This window comes from Corythoichthys intestinalis, chromosome 6 (assembly GCF_030265065.1).
Source record: "Corythoichthys intestinalis isolate RoL2023-P3 chromosome 6, ASM3026506v1, whole genome shotgun sequence".
Lineage (NCBI taxonomy): Eukaryota > Metazoa > Chordata > Actinopteri > Syngnathiformes > Syngnathidae > Corythoichthys > Corythoichthys intestinalis.
Window position 1 is genome coordinate 16,963,822 of NC_080400.1, and position 24,433 is coordinate 16,988,254.

At 40.3% G+C, this 24,433-nt stretch overlaps 1 protein-coding gene across 2 annotated transcripts in view; it reads right to left on the reverse strand.

Moving 5' to 3' along the window:
• Positions 1 to 24,433, reverse strand: part of LOC130917751 (remodeling and spacing factor 1-like) — a 57,434-nt gene that overhangs the window by 12,127 nt on the left and 20,874 nt on the right. The window contains exons 7-17 of one of the 2 annotated variants that reach the window (XM_057839418.1): positions 22,040 to 22,540; positions 18,044 to 18,524; positions 17,733 to 17,907; positions 8,840 to 9,043; positions 8,661 to 8,765; positions 6,042 to 6,121; positions 5,873 to 5,921; positions 5,690 to 5,799; positions 4,531 to 4,595; positions 335 to 500; positions 29 to 249 (exon numbers count right to left, since the gene is read on the reverse strand). In XM_057839418.1, coding sequence (XP_057695401.1) covers positions 29 to 249; positions 335 to 500; positions 4,531 to 4,595; positions 5,690 to 5,799; positions 5,873 to 5,921; positions 6,042 to 6,121; positions 8,661 to 8,765; positions 8,840 to 9,043; positions 17,733 to 17,907; positions 18,044 to 18,524; positions 22,040 to 22,540 — 2,157 coding nt within the window. Of the gene's footprint in view, positions 1 to 28; positions 250 to 334; positions 504 to 4,530; positions 4,596 to 5,689; positions 5,800 to 5,872; positions 5,922 to 6,041; positions 6,122 to 8,660; positions 8,766 to 8,839; positions 9,044 to 17,732; positions 17,908 to 18,043; positions 18,525 to 22,039; positions 22,541 to 24,433 lie in introns of both variants that reach the window. The other variant, XM_057839417.1, reaches the window with a different exon arrangement.

Consider the following 24,433-nt stretch of genomic DNA (forward strand, 5'->3'; position numbering starts at 1 on the left):
ACGAGGTGGCGCAATGGCGCCGACTCACCTTCATCGCTGCCATCCTCATCGTCTTCGTCAGAGGAGCGTCTCCTTCGGCGCGGTCGTCCGGGTGGTCTGCCGACTTTGTGTTTGGTCCTGCCCGTTTTGTGTTTGAGCGCTGCTCTCGCCGTGCGTTTGGGCCGCGACGCACCGTCCCAGCTGCCCCCTTCGTCGTCGTCTTCCTCGTCGTCGTTTGAGCCCGAAGCACCGAATTCTTCATCCTCAGAGCTGAACGAGGAAACGCCAAAATTTGCATTTGCATACATGTGTGCAATCATCCTATTACCATGTGTATCCAACATGATGATGTCACCTGTTGCTGAGTGTGAAGTCGTCTTCACTTTCCACCGCCGTGCTGTCGCTCTCCAGGTCATTCAGACGTCGCCGCTTCCTGTTTCGGGCGGCGGCCTTCACTGGCCGACGTCGGCCCGCCGCACCGTGCTCGGGTAACGGGGCGCCGACAATGTCTCTGCATTCAACTGCTGGGACATCACCATCATTTTCAGGGTGTCAATTATTATTTATTTTTTTTATACTGCGTATTTTTAGAATAACATTAAAAAAGATTAAAGTAAAGACGAAATACAGTGATCAGTGATCCCTCGTTTTTCGTGGTTAATGGGGACCAGAACCCGTTGCAGTAGCGCACCCCTCTCCCCCCAAAAATTGTGTGTTCAATTTATTTATTCAGATTTAGCACTGGAAAGATAGATATATATATATATTTATATATATATAGTGCCTTGCAAAAGTATTCGGCCCCCTTGAATCTTGCAACCTTTCGCCACATTTCAGGCTTCAAACATAAAGATATGAAATTTAATTTTTTTGTCAAGAATCAACAACAAGTGGGACACAATTGTGAAGTGGAACAACATTTATTGGATAATTTTAACTTTTTTAACGAATAAAAAACTGAAAAGTGGGGCGTGCAATATTATTCGGCCCCTTTACTTTCAGTGCAGCAAACTCACTCCAGAAGTTCAGTGAGGATCTCCGAATGATCCAATGTTGTCCTAAATGACCGATGATGATAAATAGAATCCACCTGTGTGTAATCAAGTCTCCGTATAAATGCACCTGCTCTGTGATAGTCTCAGGGTTCTGTTTAAAGTGCAGAGAGCATTATAAAAACCAAGGAACACACCAGGCAGGTCCGAGATACTGTTGTGGAGAAGTTTAAAGCCGGATTTGGATACAAAAAGATTTCCCAAGCTTTAAACATCTCAAGGAGCACTGTGCAAGCCATCATATTGAAATGGAAGGAGCATCAAACCACTGCAAATCTACCAAGACCTGGCCGTCCTTCCAAACTTTCTTCTCAAACAAGGAGAAAACTGATCAGAGATGCAGCCAAGAGGCCCATGATCACTCTGGATGAACTGCAGAGATCTACAGCTGAGGTGGGAGAGTCTGTCCATAGGACAACAATCAGTCGTACACTGCACAAATCTGGCCTTTATGGAAGAGTGGCAAGAAGAAAGCCATTTTTCAAAGATATCCATAAAAAGTCTCGTTTAAAGTTTGCCACAAGCCACCTGGGAGACACACAAAACATGTGGAAGAAGGTGCTCTGGTGAGATGAAACCAAAATTGAACTTTTTGGCCACAGTGCAAAACGATATGTTTGGCGTAAAAGCAACACAGCTCATCACCCTGAACACACCCTCCCCACTGACAAACATGGTGGTGGCAGCATCATGGTTTGGGCCTGCTTTTCTTCAGCAGGGACAGGGAAGATGGTTAAAATTGACGGGAAGATGGATGCAGCCAAATACAGGAACATTCTGGAAGAAAACCTGTTGGTATCTGCACAAGACCTGAGACTGGGACGGAGATTTATCTTCCAACAGGACAATGATCCAAAACATAAAGCCAAATCTACAATGGAATGGTTCAAAAATAAACGTATCCAGGTGTTAGAATGGCCAAGTCAAAGTCCAGACCTGAATCCAATCGAGAATCTGTGGAAAGAGCTGAAGACTGCTGTTCACAAACACTCTCCATCCAACCTCACTGAGCTCGAGCTGTTTTGCAAGGAAGAATGGGCAAGAATGTCAGTCTCTCGATGTGCAAAACTGATAGAAACATACCCCAAGCGACTTGCAGCTGTAATTGGAGCAAAAGGTGGCGCTACAAAGTATTAACGCAAGGGGGCCGAATAATATTGCACGCCCCACTTTTCAGTTTTTTATTTGTTAAAAAAGTTTAAATTATCCAATAAATTTTGTTCCACTTCACGATTGTGTCCCACTTGTTGTTGATTCTTGACAAAAAATTAAAATTTTATATCTTTATGTTTGAAGCCTGAAATGTGGTGCAAGGTTCAAGGGGGCTGAATACTTTTGCAAGGCACTGTATATACACCCCCCCCACACACACACACACACCCAGAGTGGGACAAATAAGTATTTAGTCAACCACCAATTGTGCAAGTTCTACCATTTGAAAATATTAGAGAGGCCTGTAATTGTCAACATGGGTAAACCTCAACCATGAGAGACAGAATGTGGACAAAAAACCCAGAAAATCCCATCGTTTGATTTTTAAAGAATTTATTTGCAAATCATGGAGGAAAATAGGTATTTGGTCAATACCAAAAGTTCATGTCAATACTTTGTTATGAACCCTTTGATGGCAATAACGGAGGCCAAACGTTTTCTGTAACTCTTCACAAGCTTTTCACACACTGTTGCTGGTATTTTCGCCCATTTCTCCATGCAGATCTCCTCTAGAGCAGTGATGTTTTGGGCAACACAGACCTTCAACTCCCTCCACAGATTTTCTATGGGGTTGAGATCTGGAGACTGGCTAGGCCACTCCAGGACCTTGAAATGCTTCTTACAAAGCCACTCCTTTGTTGCCCTGGCTGTGTGTTTGGGATCATTGTCATGCTGAAAGACCCAGCCACGTCTCATCTTCAATGCCCTTGTGATGGAAGGAGATTTTCACTCAAAATCTCTCGACACATGGCCCTATTCATTCTTTCCTTTACACAGATCAGTCCTCCTGGTCCCTTTGCAGAAAAACAGCCCCAAAGCGTGATGTTTCCACCCCCATGCTTCACAGTGGGTATGGTGTTCTTCATATACAATTCAGTATTCTTTCTCCTCCAAACACGAGAACCTGTGTTTCTACCAAAAAGTTCTATTTTGCTTTCGTCTGACCATAACACATTGTCCCAGTCCTCTTCTGGATCATCCAAATGCTCCCTAGCGAACCACAGACGGGCCTGGTCGTGTACTTTCTTCAGCAGGGGGACACGTCTGGCAGTGCAGGATGTGAGTCCCTGGCGACGCATTGTGTTAATGATAGTAGCCTTTGTTACTGTGGTCCCAGCTCTCTGTAGTTCATTCACTAGGTCCCCCGTGTAGTTCTGGGATTTTTGCTCACCCTTCTTTTTATCATTTTGACACTACGGGGTGAGATCTTGCATGGAGCCCCAGATCGAGGGAGATTATCAGTGGTCTTGTATGTCTTCCAATTTCTAATAATTGCTCCCACAGTTGATTTCTTTACACCAAGCGTTTTACCTACTGCAGATTCAGTCTTCCCAGCCTGGTGCAGGTCTACAATTTTGTCTCTGGTGTCCTTCGACTGCTCTTTGATCTTGGCCACAGTGCGTTTGGAGTGTTTGTTAAAAAGTTGAAAATATGCGAGTGAATCATTGAATTCTTTTTCTTTTTTTTTTAACACAATATTAGACATTAATTAATGATTCTAAGCAAAAATAAAAAATACTGTAGTTCGGGGGCCTAATGCGCCATGAATCTGCTATGGCAGCATATAGAAATATTGTTCTATCCAACACAACAGCTCTTTTGGGTTAAAATAAAGCACTTTATTTCAAAGAGGAGTGCAAGAGTGCAGAAACTGCTTTTTCAGTCTTGTCTGTGTTTTCCGCCATATACAGTACATATGACATGATTTTTCCCTTTTTTCCCCTCAAAGAATAATTAAAAAAAAAAACTTTTATGTACATATATATATTTTAATAAGTGGTTTTTAAGCACTTCAAATGTAACAATTATGATCATTTTAAACATGTTACAGTCATAGAAAATTATTCTTAAACAGAAATAAAGTAGAAACATGCTTAACTTTATGAAATGTTTCATTGAGTGAGTCCACTCAAATCCAAAGCTGCTTACTAACACACATGTGTTAGTAAGCAGCAACCTACTAACCACAGCAGCTGCTTAACAAGTAAAACGATGATTGACGCATGCGGCGCTTTGAAGCTCGGTTCTCTAGCAACATCAAACATTAAGGTCTGTCAATCATTGTTAACTTTGATAAGCAACCCCAGTGCGCTCACTGCCTGACCAACAATGAGCAGGGAGAGGGAGGGAGGGTGAGTGAGTGAGACTATGCGATCTGCTTGGGACATATCATCTATTTTTTTTTTTTTTTTAATCGAAAAAAAATCCGCGATGGACTGAGGGCGCGAAGTTTAAGGCGCAAAGTAGCACTGTATTATTTTTCATGATCTTAATTCAGTCCCCTTACCAGTGGTAACATCTCCGACGTCCTCTTCAATGGCCTCATCAATGGCGTCATCGAAGTCGTCAAATCTAAGGAACAAACATAGAAATGAAAAGATTTTTAGATATTTAAGTGACGATGATGAAACAAAAGTAGTGTTTTTGTTAACGATGACGAAAATATTTCATCCATGAACAATTTCTTAATGACAATGACGTGATGATGACAAGCTAAAATCATGTCTTGGGAGACTAAAACATGACTGCTAGTGTTTGGTCGTGTCACTCATGTGACTTGCTGCAGACACACACACTAACTCAATGGTGTCCTCTCCAGGCTCCAGACGTGCTTATTTTGAAAACACATATTAAGATTTGTTTTCTTATCTTGGCTCGAGAGAATATGTCATGTTGCTGAGTGATCATCACACACTAAATGTCATTTGTAGCGTCAGCAACACGTTTGCCTTAGCATTGCCATTTCGCGTGACCAGTGTCGTCTTAAACTCTTGGGCAACTTTTTGATTGTTTGTTTGTTTGTTTACAATTAGTTTGTGGCATTCAGGTGGGTTTACCGTACTTACACTAGAAGGCGCGTCTTCAATTTTAAAAGTGGTTTTCATATATAGGGCACACCGCATTGTAAGGCACAGTATTACTAGTAGTGGTTGGGATTGCGTTATACATCCATTAGATGGAGCCGCGCTAGCTCCTCGCTTCAGGTGCACCTTATCGTGCAGAAAATATGGTAATTAATCGACTATAATGTACCGTTTTCCTGCTCGCTGTGTATTCATCATGAATTTGCGTTGTCTTGTAGGCGATACAATTATGTGCTCGTCTGTCAATGTTCATTCCAAATTGTTAAAAATCTTTATTTTTGGAATAAAACATTTGAATTTTACAGATGAAAACAGTCATTCTCGACTAAAACTAGATGAAATTTAAGTTTTCGTTGACCAAAACTAGACCAAGACTAACACATTTGATATGACTAAGAATAACTAAGACTGATAAGTATTTTTGTCCAAAAGACCAAGACAAAAAAGCTCAAAAAAACAATGAACAAAAATTATAAAAATGAAAAACCCTATTCTCATATCTAATTCTCTATTCATTTATTAATTTTAGCACATCCGATCCTCCATATAGATGAACCATAAGTGCAATCCAACTAATATCACCTGTAGCTTATATGCTTCCTGGTTCTGGTCGACCTCCTTCCCAGATTTTTACTCTTCTTGGCGTCTTTCTTTTTGGTAGTCTTTTCGTCTTCCTCGTCTCCCTCATCGCCCTGCGTGGACACAAAAAGAAGTGTTTGTTCTCGCTCATCTCCCAGGGGTCTGCGATTTTGTGACTCGACTTACAGGGATGATGTTCTCGACGCTGATTCCCACGTACACCAGCCGCTCCCGCCTATCGCACATAGAAATAAATCTTCTGTGCAACTTTCATAATCAACACGTTGTTAGTGTACACTATACGCCTACTATACATATAGCGTCTTGACCAGTTTGCGATTGTGTGCGAGTTTACCTCCTCTCGGCACGCTCTCGCTTCTTCAGAGCACTGTCCAGGTTCAGCAGCTGCTCCTCAAGCCTTTCACACAACAGCTTCTGCGCACACAAATTATATTTGTCTGATGATTCAATCATTAATAACTAGTCAAACACAAGTGTCTCAAATTCATCTTTATTACGTTCCACATAGCAGGCCATGGTAGGTATCCTCTTTGTCGAGTCTCAATAGTAAATATTCTCTTACCGTATATCTTTAATTTTTTTAAATAAAAAATTACAGTAAGCTCTAGCTACTCCGCGGTTCACGTTTCGTGGATTCTATGCACGGGGTTTTCAAAAGTATTCATAAAAAATAAAATATTTAAGTTTCTTTTTCAGGCTGAGAATGTTTCACAGCAAGACATACTGTACATCAGGGATCCCTACCGACCGTCACAGACCGGCATTTGCTACTGGGCCGCAGACAAATAATAAATCATTTGTTAACAAAGGCAATCTGGCCTGTACCTCTCGACTAATCCGAGTAGAGATTGGCGTACGTCGCTCTCTAGTGGTTGGCCGCCATTACTGGTGTGTTTGCACACCTATAGCAGTACAGCATAAGTCAATGTAAACAGTAAAGTTAGCTGCTGTTGACTGTGTGCTGTGGGTGGCGAAGTCTTTGGAGGGCTTTTTTACGGGGAAAAGGTCACCTGCTGGGCCAGAAGAGGAGACTACAACCAAATCCATTCTACATAATATGTGGTGAAGGAGATAGATGGTGCCTACGAGAAAAGGTACTAACTGTTTGTATTACTCTAACACACCCAATATAAAATAAACTATGGTATAAGTGCTATTTAAGGAAAACAAACAGAATATAGGACATAAGAAATAATCTACGCTTTCTTATCACAGAAGCTCAGCACGTGCGTCATGCAACTGACGCACCAACTCTCGCAATCAGTTCTCCAGGGCAGTCCAGAACAAATGAAGGGACGCCCTGTCCTGATACAAGGAAAACCAACACTCGATATCCAACTGATAACACGACTGACAAGACTCCAAGAGCCCCTTTGATGCTGAGGTGGCAAAATCCACAACCCTCGCTGCCCGGACAACAGCAACTCACGAATCCCCCTGTCCAATCCACAAACAGACAATAATCCCAAACGCACCCTTCTTTCTGCCCCGTCCCGCGAGAGCCTTCAAAAGACAATGTTTAACTAAGCGTTGTCATTTTTCTCAGGAACCTTTTGTTGACTTGTGATATGGTGACTTTGGAACGAGTTTGCCTCCTCGCCTGAGTGTTTCTGTTTGGCCTTACCGTTTTGATCTCTGTCGACCTGAATAAATTGTCAACTTGTTCTCAGTGAGCTTTTCAAAATGGAATCAGTACAAAGGGTTAAGACTAAGGTAAACGCGCGGAGTTTGCCCTTCTGGCCGGGGTTCCGCCGGTCTGGCTAGAAGGTCAGATTCCTTCAGTGGATAAAAGCTAGCAAACAAGGCAACAAAAGCGAATGCACTGAGAGCATCATACCTCGTGGTGAATCGTATTGCTATAGCTCAGATAACTTTCACGATTGGAGAATAACTCATTATGCCTGCGACTAAAGATGTTTGCCATCAAGTTTTAGGAGCGGCCGCTGTTAAAAAAGGTTGATTCAGCATAAGGTGAGTTACCATTTCCCTGTACTTAATGTTTGTTTTTAGCCTTTTTTATAATTTATAAATACTATAATTTTCTGCCACACATTGCCGGTCCGGAAAAAAGGCCTACATCACACCGGTATGTGGTGCAAAACAGTTTCAGAACCACCGCTGTACATGACTCAGTGTCTTTGTACATAAGCACGGGCACTCATACGAGGTGCGTTATTGGTTCCTGGTGTGAGATTGACAAATGACTAAACCAATAAGCATCGACCCCCCCCCCAACAATTACGATGGGCGAATAAGAGAGGCTTTATCCCGTAAGCTGATGGGCTACGCGCTGTCGGAGCCTCCCCTATGGTGATTGACAAACGCGACCGCCAATAACAGTGGCTTTCTCCTGTGAGCTGATTCGCTGCGCACATCGCAGCCTCTTAACTTGTTTTACGAGTCATGTCAGGTGTGCAGAGTTCCCCGTAAGCATCATGCAGTGAATGTATATAACCTGCTATATTTACTATAAATCGATATATATACACTTTATTTTACGGTATATCTTTGGTATCGATTGCGGAAATGCATGTGAATAAATACTGTTTACTTCAATATTTTTCCAATTTTTTTTTTTTTTTGATGTGGAGGGGATTGATGTTTGGGGGCAAAACCTACATCGCGTTTTTTCACTTTTCGCAGGGGGTTCTGGTCTCTATTAACCGTGAACTCAGGCTTACTGTAGTTGGGGGAAAAAAAAACTAGTTAATTTTGTTGCTTGATCAAAAAATTAAAAAAAAAATAGTAAATATTCTCCTTTTTAAATTATTTTCTTCTTATTTTAAAAAAAAAACAAAAAAAACTGCCAACCCTGCCAGTTCAAATGGATTGGACGCCTACTAGTGATCCTCATTTAAAAAAAAAAAAGTTTCAATTTACTTTTTAAAAGCTACGTGATTGGATTTTTTTCCCAAATTGTTTCCCAGATAAATTTGTTTCACATGTGACTCACGTGCTGGCACGGCGGGCAGAACCACTCGCCGTCAGGGATGAGCATGAGCGGCGGCCGTAGGCACGCTGTGTGATATCCACTGTCACACGAGTCGCACAACAGAATCTAAAGATGACACGCAAACAAGCTGAAGTCCCTGAAAGCACCACCGGTGATGTCTCTCAGCCGGCGTTCTTTACCAATTCCGGGTGGTTGGGAAGACCGCAATGGGTGCAGGCGTCCTCTTTGGGAATCTCCTCAGACTGGCAGGAGTCGTCCGAGCGGTTTCCGCCGTCGCTGGCTTCCTCCCGCGCTTTTCCACCTGTTTCGTCGTCATCTTCGTTCAGTTTACGACGCTTGGCGCGTACGTTGGACCACCTGGGGCATCCGTGTCGCCGCTTACCCTGGAAATGCAGAAAATCCACAGCGGAGGATGAAAATCACAAGCGCTGGCCTCCATTGACAACTAATAAATACTTTGACTTTTTTTTTGTTTTGTTTGGTTTTCCAGTCAGGTTATATCTATACTACTCTTGTCAGGACACAAAAATGTTTAACTCGATATTGATACTCAAAAAAAGACGCGATACCATTTTCGATACTTAAAAAAACAAAATTATTATTCACTCGGTGGTCATCCCTTTTCTTTAACACCCCCCTTCACAGAAAAAAATACTGCGATAAGAAAAAAACACACAGTGTAATAGAAGTGACCCAGAAAAAGCCCCAAATTCAACAGAAAGTACCCAAAAATAACAGAAATTGACCCATAAGTAGAGCTGGGAATCTTTGGGCACCTAACGATTCGATTACGATTACGATTCAGAGGCTCCGATTCGATTATAAAACGATTATTGATGCACCCCCCCCTCCTTTTTTTTTTTTTTTTTTAAAAGTTTTGTACATAAGTTCCAAAATTGTTCAAAATACTCTCAGGCTAACCCAAACTACGATTTCAGTATCAAGTTCGCATATAGCAGTAAACAAATACACAAAAATAACATTAAATAAAAAAAACTCCAGTCCCTGTTCTGTATCTGCAGCTTTAAACTACATTCAATTAGGCTACGTTCATACTACAGGTCTTAATGCACGAATCCGATTTTTTCGCGTTTTTCCGACTCGAGTCAGGCATTAACTTGACGGTCTGAACGTGACAAGTCGCATAGAACTGGACCATTTCAAATCCGATCTGGGTCACTTTCGTATGTGGTTCAAATCCGATCGGGACACATTTTTCCAGACTGTCGCGGCGGTCTGTACTGTCCATTCTCCCAAATCAGATTTCATGCAGCAATTACGTCATCAAATAGCGAGAGAGACGCTTACCGTAGCGGTGCCGCTGTGCGTTATTAGCGCCTAGCTTGCAGTGAACATGGCTTTTGGGGAAGGGCTGAGCTTGACAACAGTCATAAAAAATAAAAATGGGTTGAGGATAAGCCTGAGAATGCTCAGTTTTCTCTCTGCTCCAAGTGAGCAATATTTCAACATCGCCTACACGGCCGAGGTCGGGGCAAACTAGTGATGCACGATAATGCATTTTTCAGCCGATACCGAAAACCGATAATTTCCTCCTCGTTCCAACCGATAACCGATAATGTCAAGCCGATAATTTTATTAAAGATTTATGTAAAATTTTAAAGTATACACAAGAGAAAATATTGCTGTGCAAAAATAATATTGCTCTTTTTTTTTTCAACATCAAATGTGAACAAGTAGTAGTAGTAGTAAATTCCAACATCTAAATAAAGACAGATTGTCTGACATTGTGTAATGGTAAACTTTTGGCAACAATTACTTACAGAGTAAATACATAAGTTGCACAAAAATGGCTTTAAAAGTATGCCATTCCTAAAGTATAACATTACTACACAGCAAAAACACAGCTCCTTAAGACTAGTTAAAGTCCCTTGTTTTCAGTGTAAATCTATTGGAAATAAGTTAAATTAACTGCCAGCACTTCAAGTATATTTCACTCAGATTTCTTGAAGAAAAATGGCCAGCTGAAAATAAGATTAACAGCCTTATTTTAAGCAATAAATTATTATACATAATCCTAAAAAAAAAAAAAAAAAAAAACTTGTCAGAAATGTTCTTTATTCAAGAATATGTATGGTTCAAAACATTATTTGAAAGCAATTTTTTCTTGATTTAGGTGAAAATGACCTTATTTTTTTTAGATGTTTGGGCTTAATAAGAACAAATTGCAATATTTAGTTCAAGTAAGTGGAATAATCTGGCGCATTCAACTAGTCTTCAACACTCAAACAAGATGGGGAAAATTATTTGACTAGATTTAAGAAGAATGATCTGATTAAGACGTCATAAATTTAAAGCGTACTGAATGCATTACTGACTGGATGACTTCTTTGTGTCGTTTGGTGCATGAACAATTATCAACTAACCACTGTGCCGTCATGATAAACATGGTTTGTTGACATCACCTGTGTAAATGTTCGTGGTAAAACTGATGTGATCGGCATGTCTTTCACGAAGAATCGTGGTCGTATAAACTGCATTATTTTTTCATCCAGGGATTTGGCTATTGGGTCATTTCGGGAATTTCCTCCCGCCTGTGCCCTTCAGTCCGCCCGGCTGCCAAATTAGCACCCGCGCCAGGCCTCTGTCTTGAACCGGAGTGGCGGCGGCAGCTAAGTTCGTACCGGATATCCGCCCGCCCCGGCCGGCTCGCTGCGGCGCATTCGGTGCATGGCTCTGCTCTCATCCCCTACCCGCCTAGGGCGAGGCGGCGGCGGCGGCCCGCCGGACCGGCGGGCTCCATCGGAAGACAGCTACTTGTCAACTATCGATCTCGTGAGGTGTTTAGCCATAGATGGGAGTTTACCACTCGCTTTGGGCTGCATTCCCAAACACCCCGACTCCGGGAGGACCGCAGCGTCTCTGTGTAGTCACAAGCCCCGTAGCTTCCTTTATAGTTTATTTGTTAACAATAGCTTTAGCATTCGTGCTAGCAGCAGCCTCATATTCGTTCCAAAAATCATTGTGATGCAGATGCAGTTTTAAATGGCTGCTGGGTTAGTGCTAGTGGTGTTCAATGAGGACGCTTTCTTTAGGCCTTGAGGAACTGTTTTGTAGATGGCGAGAGCATCGTTTATTTCATTTCACACACGGGAAAAGCAACGCACGCTAGTGAGAGCGCCTCAACAGTGTCAACACTGATGTGTAACACCGCCTCCTCTATGACGCCGTACTCCTAAACCCCTCCTCCCACAGGGGCTTCAGAGAGGGGAGGGGTTGAGCAGGCGGCAGTGAAGAAGTGGAGAAAACTGCTTGGTTGCGCACATTTGGAGGCTAAATCAAGTATATAATTATCGGATTGCATTATCGGTTGATTTTTTTATTATCTGTATTATCTGTGTGACGTCATAATTGCCATTATCGGCCGATAATTATCGGTAGCCGATATTATCGTGTATCTTTAGGGCAAACTACCCGTATTTGTGTGTGACGTGCACGGACCGTGCGTGCATGCTATCGATCCATATAAACTTTGAATATAAGCCTAAACGGGGATTATTTATGTCTGTTATTTGTGTCCTCCTTTTGAAAAGCAAAATATGATATCCCTGGAATGACGGATGTCATTTGTTTTGATGCTTCTGCGCATGCGGGTCGTCTTGCTCAGCGCGTGTCGGACCGCGAATTAGTGCGCATGGGTAATACTTGAACGGTCTCAATGGATAAAGGCAGTCTGAACGGGCACGCCAAAAAAACGGATATGACAAAAAATCGGATTCGTGCATTAAGACCTGTAGTATGAACGTAGCCTAAATGTTGTGAATCAACCGTTAAAGTTGTTCAAATTGCTCCCATTATTCCATAATTTCCCTTTTGTCTACTTTCGACATGTGAAAGCTTTAAAACTATTTTAAAGATAGATTCAAGTCAATATTTTACTAATTTAGGAGTATTTTAGATAAAAAGTTAATTAGGTTTGCTTGGAAGGTTCGCTACAACAGCCTTGCAGGGAAGTGTACTGCTTTAAGATGGCGGCCGTTTACTAACACCCGCATCTAGCTTTTTGTAGATATGCTGCTTACGGTACCGAATCTATAATGCATCTAGTCCTATATAAATGATATCTACCGTAACATTATGTGGCTGTACTTTGTAGCAGCTTTTCGGCAGCAGTCAGGTATGTTGTTGTGTTTTTTTATCTCGTGGCATGAGTTGAGCTAGAGCCGTGAGTTGAGCATTGGCATTACCTGAGGGGCCGGGTAATGAAAAGCATGATGTTTACCTACTCTTGCTCCGTTCCGTCCCGAAGACCGCACGGCGCGCTGAGTGTGTTGTACTTCTGCTTTACTTGGCATATTTCAATAATCGGAATTTGGATGTTTGTGAATCGTTCTCGAATCTTCCACGGCCGAATCACGTATAATCTAAGAATCAGAAATTTTGCACACCTCTACCCATAAGTGTGCCAAAACCAATAGAAAGTGACCCAAAATTAATACAGGGCTTCTCTACAGGTATCAGCAAATCTCATTTAATTCTTTTTAATGCCACCGTAAACTAATTTTAATACCCATGCCCAATTGCAGAGTTTCACACACGAACACCATTTATAAGTAGAGTTGTCCGATAATAAATTTTTAACCAATAACCGATATTGTCCAACTGCAAAAATCAGGTACTAATATCAAACCGATACTGATACTGTATATGCCATCATGGACTTAACATACAGTATTATGGCTAATTGTATTTTGATGCCCCACTGGATACTTCAATAATGATAAATGTAACAACTTCAAGGTTTTCCGCTGGCACTCCACTGAGCAGGCTCATCACTGTATTAGTGCTGCAACGATTAATTGCTTAACACGACTAATACGATTAGAAAAAAGATTTGAATTAAATTTTGCTGCTTTGAGTATTTGTTTAATTAAAGAAGCATTGTAATAGTTTTGAAAGTGTCTGGATTTAGTTGTATTGATTTGGGTGGATACACTGCCCTCTAGTGGCAACAGTGATAATGTCATAACTAGAGATGCCGATCGATCGGGTCCAATCACGTCATTTTCAAAGTATCGGAATCGGCAAAAAAATATCGGCCATGCCTTTTTTTTAATATATATATATTTTTTAACTAAATTGTTTTCTAATTGTATTTAACGTTACAGACATAATATGTTACACTCATCCAGAATCTTTAGTTTAGGCTTAAGGTAGGGTTATGAAATTTATTCCGATGATGGCGGTAATTAATTTTTTAAGAAAAATGTATCACGTTAAAATATTCAACGCAATTAATGCATGCGTTGCACGACTCACTCACGCATTGTCACGCTCAATCTGTAATGGCGCCGTCTTACCTATATAGAGAGATAAAAGGCAGTGTAAAATGAGTAGAGTGAATTTTGGCAGCCTTTGGAGCCTTTTTTAAATTGGCTAAAGCCTTACAAACCTCTCCTTACGATTAGAAATATCATGGGAAGCAATGTGGGGAAGCAAGGTAGCAATTGATCTTTTTCTCAACTCCTTATGTTATTTCCCAACGCAGAGAAGATATATGAATTTGTAGCACTACGCACAGTCATGGTTCCACTTCCCATCATGCATTCGGGCATGGCTACAGTATCATTTACTGAAAGCTCAACAAATACACTAGATGGCAATATTTAGTCACAATATACAAAGTCACAAGTCTTTCTATCCGTGGATCCCTCTCACAGAAAGAATGTTAATAATGTAAATGCCATCTTGAGGATTTATTGTCATAATAAACAAATACAGTACTTATGTACTGTATGTTGAATGTATATATTCGTCCGAGTTTTATTCATTTTTTTCTTAATGCATTGCCAAAATGTATATGATCGTGAAAAATTATCGGGAATGATTGGAATTGAATCGGGAGCAAAAAAAAAGCAATTGGATCGGGAAATATCGGGATCGGCAGATATTCAAACTAAAACGATCGGATCGGGAGCAAAAAAACATGAACGGAACAACCCTATTAAATACCGCATTGGCCCGAATATAAGACGGCCCTGATTATAAGACGGCCCCCTCTTTTACAAGACTCAAGTATGAAAAAAGACTTTTTGAACACCAAATTAATTTTTAAACAGAAAATAATTACAGTACATCTGAAACAAATGATTTTAACAAATATTTGAGAGAAAAAGCATGTTATTTTGCCTCATTCAAATCTTAATATCTGAACATTTAAATATGTAAACTAAAGTGCAATCATATTCGTAAATGAATGGCTTCTGGTTTTTGAAATGTAAATAAACCAATCTAATGTCATAAAACAAAATTGCAATGACTGCATTAACCATCAAAGTGAGGTCTAACTGTAACTGTAGTCTTGAAACAAATCTGAATAAGGAAAAACATTGCAATATAAAAATGCAAACTGGTTAAACTTGAGAGTAGCTGAGATCCGTCATGACAGAACATTACTCAAGTTCAGCATTCGCTTCAATGATATCTGGCGTCATCTAGTGTCGTGAATGGGTATAATGTGTAGACCCCGTATATAAGATGACTCCCACGTTTACAGTCTTATTTCAGTGCAAAAAAACACAGTTTCATATTCGGGCCAATACGGTATTTCAAATATATTTTTTTTCCTTTTTTTGCACAACGACCCCCCAACCCACCACCGTCTTAGCAGAGAATGGTTTGACCCCGCTCTGTCGTACTCAAGGCTACACTACCTACGTAGTAGCGTATTGAGCTGCGGTATGACAAGACATGATGCTCGCGTTGAGCCGTGGAGACAGAAGGTGATGGGAGATCAGGGATGTATGTTAGTCTGTGGGGATCAGGTGCGCGAGGCTGAACAGACTCAGGGTCCGGCGGCTGGATTTATCTTGGGTTTACAACCCGCTGTGTATTATAGCAAACGCTATTACGAAGCACACTGTTACACACGGAGCACACTGCTACTCATTTTCTTGTCTTTGCCATATGGTGTTATACTGCGGCCTCTATTCTGAGCGAGCAATAATAGTTTTTGAGCACACTTCCTGCTCTCGCTTAGAGAGAGCTAGCAGAAGTACACTGGTTGGCCGTTTGTCCTCCGCTAGCTCTCTGATTGGTTGGCTTCGTGACACGTTAGTAGCGTGTGCTCAACTGAGCGCGCAGAGGGAAAAAAAATGACGAGCGCAGGATTCGAGAAATTTAGCGAGATCAAGGGATGTGCTCAAAATCAGTTTTTGTTGGTCAGAATAGAGGCAGCACAGGTGTGCAGAAATTGAGCGAGAGCAGCAGGGGTGTTTTCTGTGCTCAAAATCCATTATTGCTCGCTCAGAATAGTGGCAGCAATATAACGCCTTATTGCCAGTGACTGTAGCTGGAGGAGAGCGAGCCTTCAATAAAATGAAAATAATAAAAAAACTACCTACGCTCCACTATGTCACAGGGCAGGCTTAACAACCTAGCCATGCTCTCCATTAGTGCTGCAATAATTAATCGATTAACTCGAGTATTAGATTAGAAAAAAAGATTCAAATTAAATTTCACTGCTTCGAGTATTCGTTTAATTCAAGTGCCGTTGTAAAGGTTTATTTTGAAAGTGTTTGCATTTAGTTTTATTGATTTTGGTGGATACACTGCCCTCTAGTCTGCCTCATTTCACATAGCTGAATCCAGCTGCTCCATGTTAAGACCAACATATGCACATAAGTTTTTGTTTTAGCTAACGTTTTTTTCAATGCATTCGTAATTTAATTTATAGGTTTATTTAACAGTTTTTTTGCTGGAATATGTCTGAACAATTGTTAAGAGCATTGTTTTAAAAAAAAAAGTTAGTATTTAGCATTTAAGCTAGTGGACTTTTGCTATGTAAGTTAGCCATTGTTCTTTTGTTGCACATAGATCCTTATTTATTTATTTTTTTATACCATTCGAGGCTCAGCTTAGGTATTCAAATTTTTCAGGTTCCCTATCCGATTACTCAATTATTTGAATTAACTAGTTAATCGATTAATTGACTACTAAAATAATCGATAGTTGCAGCCCTACTTACAATTTAGACTAACTTAAAACTTGATTAACTAGAACTTAAAAATAGTTTGACACAAATGGAAATTCAGTTGACACACACTTAACTTTTAAGTCATGTGTGTTATCAGGCATAATGACATTTTTAGGTAGGAAATAATATTTCTTTTTATAAGATCTAGAAGCTTTTTGAGTGAAAGCAGTGAAGTTGTTTTTTTATCCCTTTTTTCTAGTCACATCTGAGATGCAATTGTTAGCAGTTTTCAAAAATGTACATCGAAAACAAAAAATTGTCTGAAAATGGCTCAATATTAGGTGAAATGTCTAGTTTTTTCTTGTATATTTATAATTGCTCTTTACATAAAAAATATTTGTTCTATCCAATTACTCGATTAATCGATAGAATTTTCAGTCGAATACTCGATTACCACAATATTCGACAGCTGCAGCCCTACTCTCCATTAAGAGTGAGCTTGCTCAAAAACTAGATTTCACTGATGTCATAAATGACTGCTGTCAAAAAAATCTAGGCGCATCACTGTTCGAGGGCTTGATAACCCCAGGGATGTGGAGGGGGCAGGTACAGGATGTTTAGTTAAACTGTTTTGTTGCTTAGCAGGCAGGCATAACACTCTCAGTTGTATTGTACTGTAGCCTACATGGGACAATAGATGGAAATTTTTTATACTGTGTCACATCACATTACGGTCTGTTAAATTTAACTGTCCATCCCGAATTAAATAATTAGAAAATTTACACTGTCATTGCTTGCAAAGTGTTAGAAGTACTGCGTATGTTGTCGTGACAAGCCAGTGGCATTGGTGGGGTGGGTGGGACTTAAGAGGGTCTCTTGTCCCCGGGCCCCTGCAAGTCTGTTGACAGCCCTGCTTACAGGTCACTTCCGTACATTTTTGGGGAATTCCGGGATCCCTTCCAGCGCTAGACATCCAATTCATTTTGACTGGAAGGCACAAATGACTTGTTGCCATGCTATCTCGCGAATCTGCCCTTAACCACTCAGCTATTTTCCATCCTCTGACCGGTTGATCAGAGCAGGACAGTTTCCGCTGGATAACAGCCAACAGAAAGTAAAGAAATTGGAATGACTGATACCCTGCGCTTCCTCGTTTGGACGGCAGCTGTTCCTTTTGCATCTTTCTTAGCAGTAACACCCTCCTTTTCATTATCTTCATCTCCCTCTTCCTCGTCGTCCTCTTTTTCTTCTTCTTTTGTCTGTTTTTGTTGACCTTTCTTTTTTTTCGGGCTATCGGACGCCTTGGAACTTGGCCTAAAAAGAGGAAAAGTATGAACTCATGGACAACATAGACAAGTTCTCTTACAAATAGAGTGCACATGTCCCATTACATTTCAACAATTACAGTGATGTAAATGGTAACCAGTGAGTAAAGTATAAATTCTCCCACCTGCAGATCCTGGCAGACCTCCTTAGAGATCTCCCTCCTTCTGGTGCCTCCTTCTGCTGCTGCTCCTTGGCTTTCATCTTGTTCCTCCGATGAGGGGGGATCTTGATCTTCAAGCGTATTCCTTCTTTCTGGAGTTCTGAGGATGCTTTTTCTTTTGGACGTGGCTTATCATCCACCTCTATCTCTCCTTTCTCCGGTAATTCACCATTGACGCCTTTCTCTCCCTTGTCCAACTGCTGTTCCTGTCCTTTTTTCGGCGCCGCTTGCACTTTTTCTAAAGCATTCGAGTGCTTTTTCTGTTCATCTTTACTTCGTTCTTTATCTGTGTGAAGTTCTCTTGTTCCCGAGTCGGCGTCCTCGCCCCGCTGGACGCTTTCATCTGGTTCTTTGTCGTTACTCGTTTTCGGACCCTGGTGCGGCGTCTCCGTGGGAACCGGCTCGTTCCTCACGAGCACTGACTGGCGCCCCAGCTCTGGAGTTCCTATGCATTTCAAAATTATAATACAATATTGATTCTTTGGACAAGATATATTTAAAATATATCATTTAATTAAAAACATATAATATATAGCATTATGATATGATATTGATTAAAAATCAACTGATACATGGACATTTTTAAAGATCACCCATCGGACGATAAAATAACTTACGTTTTCTGTTTGGGTGATGCTCTTTACTGAATAAGGTCGACCAATATAAACTTTTTAAAGATCAGCCGTTGTACACAATTCACATTGTGATTTTGCACCACCTAGTGGCCAGTGTTAAAAAAGCAAGTAGTAGATGATACATTTTTACTTCTAATATTTACATTAAAATAATAAGTGTTTCAACTGCCATTTATAATCAACATGCTTTAAGAAACTATATACTGGCCTCAAATATCAGCTAACAAAATTGGCTTTATTTAATCAATTAGCCATTTTATTTTTTTATCAGCATCAGCTTTGATTGTTCGTTTTTGTTGACATATTAACCTTGGTGGGTAGTAAATAAATCATTTATAAATGTAGTGTACTCAGATTTCCAATCATTTTGACTGCAAGTCAAAAAGATTGGACATCTGTCATCGTCGATGGCAACAGATGAGCTATTTCAACTCAAAATCATCAAAAAGTTGTTTTTTTTCACAGGAACTCTTTAAAGGGAACCTCGGACTTAAAGACTTGTACCCTCTAATAAGCCACAACTGTTCTCTTTTACTAAAATGTTACATACCCATGAAATATTGCCAATTATTTAAAAATCTATAATATTTAGTAGAAGCGTGCGAAATTTCCGATTCTTAGATTATTCGCGATTCGGCCATGGAAGATTCGAGAATGATTCACTAACATTCAAATTCCTCTTATTTATTTATACCAGGTAAAGCAGAACTAAAACACAGACAGCGCGGTCTTCAAGATGCAATGAGGAACGGACTGAGAGTAAATATCATGTTCAACTCATGCCGCTAGATTAAAAAAAAACAATAATACCTGACTGAGGCCAACAGCTGCTACAAACAACGCCCAGTTGCTAGTTGCTACAAACATACGGCTACTTAATGCTACAGTAGATATCACATATATATGGCGGAAGACACAGATAAGACTGAAAAAGCGGTTACTGCTCTTGCACTCCTCTTTCAAAGAAACTGCTGTATTTTAAGCCAAAACAACTGCTGTGTTTGATAGAACAATATGTCTATATTCTGCCATAGCAGATTCATAGCGCATTAAGGTACCGAACTATTTTTAATTTGTCCGTTTTACCCAGAAAACCCCAGTTTACAGTCGTCGCGCAACCGCTTTTGTTTCAACCCAGCCATAAAACGAAGGTAATTAATTATATTTATTTTTCAAAACGTGTGTCGTTTCTAGCTTCTAATCATTAATTATTGTCTCATATTTTGTTTAAAAAAAAATGTAATTAAAAATTATTCACTCACATATTTTAAACTTTTAAAAGAATGACATCACAATAAAAAAAAATGGCGTCTGTAAAAAAAGTCACGGATATCTACCTCATAACTATCGCTTAATTGTATTTTTTTTTTGTTACTGTCGCATTTTCTCCGATATGTTAGAATAGATGATAAATAATCGATCCAAACAAAAAAAAAGAACAAAAAAAAAAACACGCCTAAAAGGGTAAATTTATGAAAAAGAAAATCTCGACCACTCCTTGATGTCTGTGATTTCTGCATCGCGACCCTTGTTATATTACCATGTTTCACCCATAAAATCCCCCAAAAATCCAGCTATGGCCATTCCCAGCTGTGTCTAGACACTCAGTGATACAAACTACATGGAGCTTTTGGATCGAAACAAGGTAAGTACACGATAATATCTCGTTAAAGTCATGGCGTCTGTAATTCTGCTCTCGCATGCTCTCACCTCCAGATAGGGTTTTGCTGTTTAAAAAAACATTAAAAAAAAAAAATGTCCTCCTGTTCAAAAATTTTCTTCCCCCAGAAAATTCAGATTTTGAGCTTTCCAATGATGCACATGCATATCGGACAATTTTGAAATTTGGCTAAATTAGGGGTCTCAGAGCGGAACTTCAAGTCACCCGAGTGTTTTCCGCCATATACTGTATAGAACTAGATATGAAATGACAGACGGCGGCATTAAAACATGTAAAAACTAGATGCGAAATGGCAGACTTGCGGCATTAGTAAACAGCTGCCATCTTAAAGCAGTAGACTTCTCGGGAAGGCTCTGTTGTAGCGAACCTAATTAATTTTTTATCTAAAATACTCCTCAATCTGCAAAATCTTGACTTGAATCTATCTTTAAAAGATGAAACAGTTGTAAAACTTTCACATGTTGAAAGTAGACAGAAGGGAAATTATGGAATGAATGGAGCAATTTTTGCGGTTGATTCACAACATTAATTGAATGTAGTTTAAAGCTGCTGATACAGAATAGGGACTTGAGTATTTTATTTACTGTTTTGAACTGTTAACTTGATACTGAAATGGTAGTTTGGTTTAGCCTGAGAGGACTTTTGAGAAATTTTGGAACTAATGTACGAAACACTAAAAGCGAGGGGGGGCATCAATAATCAATTTATAATAGAATCGTAGCCTCTGAATCGTAATCGAATCGTTAAGTGCACCAAGATTCCCACCTCTAATATTTAGTACAGGTTTTGACCAACGGAGGGCGCCACGGTTTATGCACGCAATGGACGCTCGGCGTGATGACTTAATTTGTCACTTACTAGACGAACACTACTTGTCTTCTGCAATCCCTTCTACGCAGTGAGACGTCCAACACATATGCACATCGGTGAAAAGCGGCAAGTACTTACAATTTGTGTTTTTATTCAGTCTTATTACCTTTCCATTGCCTCAAAATTCTTCTTGCATGTGTTTCCCTCTCATACTTTTAAGCATTGTTTTCTTATGGCAGCTTTAAAGCCAATTATTGATCTGTTGACCACATTAGTCACGTAGCCATCCATATTTGATATCACTACGTTTAAGTATTTTCTTAAGGTATCTTTAGTATGTTCTGTCTGTATGCATCTAAACAAAAGCTGAAAGCGCACGGAAGTACTTTGGGTGTCAATTTCGCCTCTTGGAGGAGGTTTCGCCAGTGTTTTTTCATACTCTCTTCTTGTCTCATCCAGTCTTTCTGTTCATTTTCCTTTTGCAGCTCGTTTTGTGAAATATCGACAGTGCCGTCATGCTCATTAATGTTCCTTTCGGGTTCAAATTGAAAGGGTTGAACAGATGATATGTTTATGTCGCTAGAGTCATCTACTGAAAGCCCAGCAGCGTAACCAAGTGACATCACTGCCCTACTACGTCAACAACAATGGCGGCCTACTGGTTAAACCAATTTTACAAATTGTATAAAAACAAAAACATCAAGAGGGGTTTTAATAACAAATTATTTTAACTCATAATAATGCTTATCTTTTAAGAACTAGAAGTCTTTCTATCAGTGGATCCCTTCAAAATATGTTCAAATATGAAATGTCTGTTTTTTAATTTTTCCTTACTTGAAATGCAGCCCTGAACGTTCTTCTCATCCTCAGCCGCTCTACAACCATTCTCTTCGCTGGTTGTTGGACCGCGGATGACGCCAATGTGATGCAACACCACGGACGCCCTCCCGTTCATCAGATCGAGGAGCTGTTGGGATGCCGTTTGGCCACGGGGTAGGGTCAACGAGACATCCTTAGTTTGTATGACTGAGGGGTTGCACACTATGATGCTGCTGCTGTTATTGTTAGTGAGGTGATTGCCGTGGTAGCTTTCGGCTAGCTTGAGCTCTCTCTTTTTCAGCGGAATTTTGGCTTGCTGGCTGCTTCTGACCACGGCGCGCCCGGCCTCCTCTTCCTGCTTGGGTGCGACGGTCGTGACGACCGACGAGTCCCTGCACTCGGATTTGATGACAGAGGTGATGGTGCTCACGTGATTATCAAAGAGGGGCGCTCCATCGCTGCTTTTCTCTTCTTTTGCTTCCTGCTTGATGTTTGCTGTCTGCTCCTTGTTTTCCTCTAGAAGCAGAAATTAAAAAGACACTTGAACAAAGTTTTGTTGCTGTTTGATTTGATTTTGGATTAAAGGTCGGATGAAAAAGGCAAGTGGCTATTTTTGATGAGTTAAAATCTGCATTTGTTGCTTATCTTCCAGGGCCATTGACAGTGTAAAGTCGTCCTATCCATTCAGACTGGGAGGGGCGAATGAACATTCACAAAGATTTTGCATTTAAAAAAAATAAAATAAAATAAAATAGAATCATTGGTAACCACTGGGATTTGCAAATTTTCTGTCTCTATATACAGGTAGTCCCCGGGTCACGACGTACAAACTTACTTCATTTCGACTTTACGACGCCGGAATCTCGTCCGCCATTTTGTCTCAAGTCAAATTTTTTTTTGTTGCGTAAACAGTACCTTAATGTACCTCACAATATCCTATTTTTTACTTTAATAATTAATATGCCTGTTCTGCCATTTACCGAAATGTGTATTTTATTATGATGTTGACTTAGGTTTTGTGATACATGCCCAGCCTATACGCAGACTATGCAGCTGTTTAGGGCCCCTGACCACTAGGCAATTGTTTAATTTATATTCTATTTTGTTTACTACGGTTTGCTTTATTTGACTTTTGTGAGTTTTGATACTTGATTACAAGCTTAAAAAAATATATAAGTTCTTCCTTAACTTCTTTCTTTCCTCTTGTAGAAAAAGGTTTGGTGCTATCTACTGTAAGTACTGACAATCATTTGGGGTGAGAAGTTTGAAGTATGCAGTGCAACACAATCTGATTAATATACAAAATATGGACGTATGGCTTGGATTGCATGTATGGGTTTCACAGTACACTGTGACGAAATGGTGGGCCAAAAATATGGGCCCCTTTGCATTATTTTGCTTAGGGCCCCCAAATGGCCTGGGCCGGCCCTGGATACATGCTTTTTTTTTGTAGCGCAGGAAGTGTAGAGCAGGTAGTAGTTCCGCACACAAAGAAGAGCACACACACTAGGAAGAGCACATTTGCTCACACAAAGAAGTCGCGCAGCCGCGTGGGAGAGAGAGGGGAAAGACAGATTAGCTCGCTGTCTAGCTAAGCCTTAGCTTCCAAACTTGGCGAGGACAGTACAATGACATATACAGTGATCCCTCATTTTTCGCGGTTAATGGTGACCCACCCTTCCCGCGAAGTAGAGGCGGAGCTTATTTACATTTATGATTTTTGGGGGGATGTGTTCAATGTATTTATTCAGATCTAACAGCATTGAAAAGAGATACATACAGTATATATTATTATCAATTGTGCAAGTTCTCCTACTTGAAAAGATTAGAGAGGCCTGTAAATATTAACATGGGTAAACCTCAAACATGAGAGACAGAATGTGGGAAAAAAACTGAAAATCACATTGTTTGATTTTTAAAAAAGTTATTTCCAAATTAGAGTGGAAAATAAGTATTTGGTCACCTATAACCAAGCAAGATTTCTGGCTGTCAAAGAGGTCTAACTTCTAACAAGGTCTAACGAGGTCTAACGAGGCTCCACTCGTTACCTGTATTAATGGCACCTGTTTTAACTCATTATCGGTATAAAAGACACCTCCTGTCCACAACCTCAGTCAGTCACACTCCAAACTCTACTATGGCCAAGACCAAAGAGCTGTCGAAGGACACCAGAGACAAATTTGTAGACCTGCACCAGGCTGGCAAGACTGAATCTGCAGTAGGTAAAACGCTTGGTGTAAAGAAATCAACCGTGGGAGCAATTATTAGAAAATGGAAGATATACATGACCACTGATTATCTCCCTCGATCTAGGGCTCCATGCAAGATCTCACCCCGTGGCGTCAAAACGATTACAAGAACGGTGAGCAAAAATCCCAGAACCACATGGGGGGACCTAGTGAATGACCA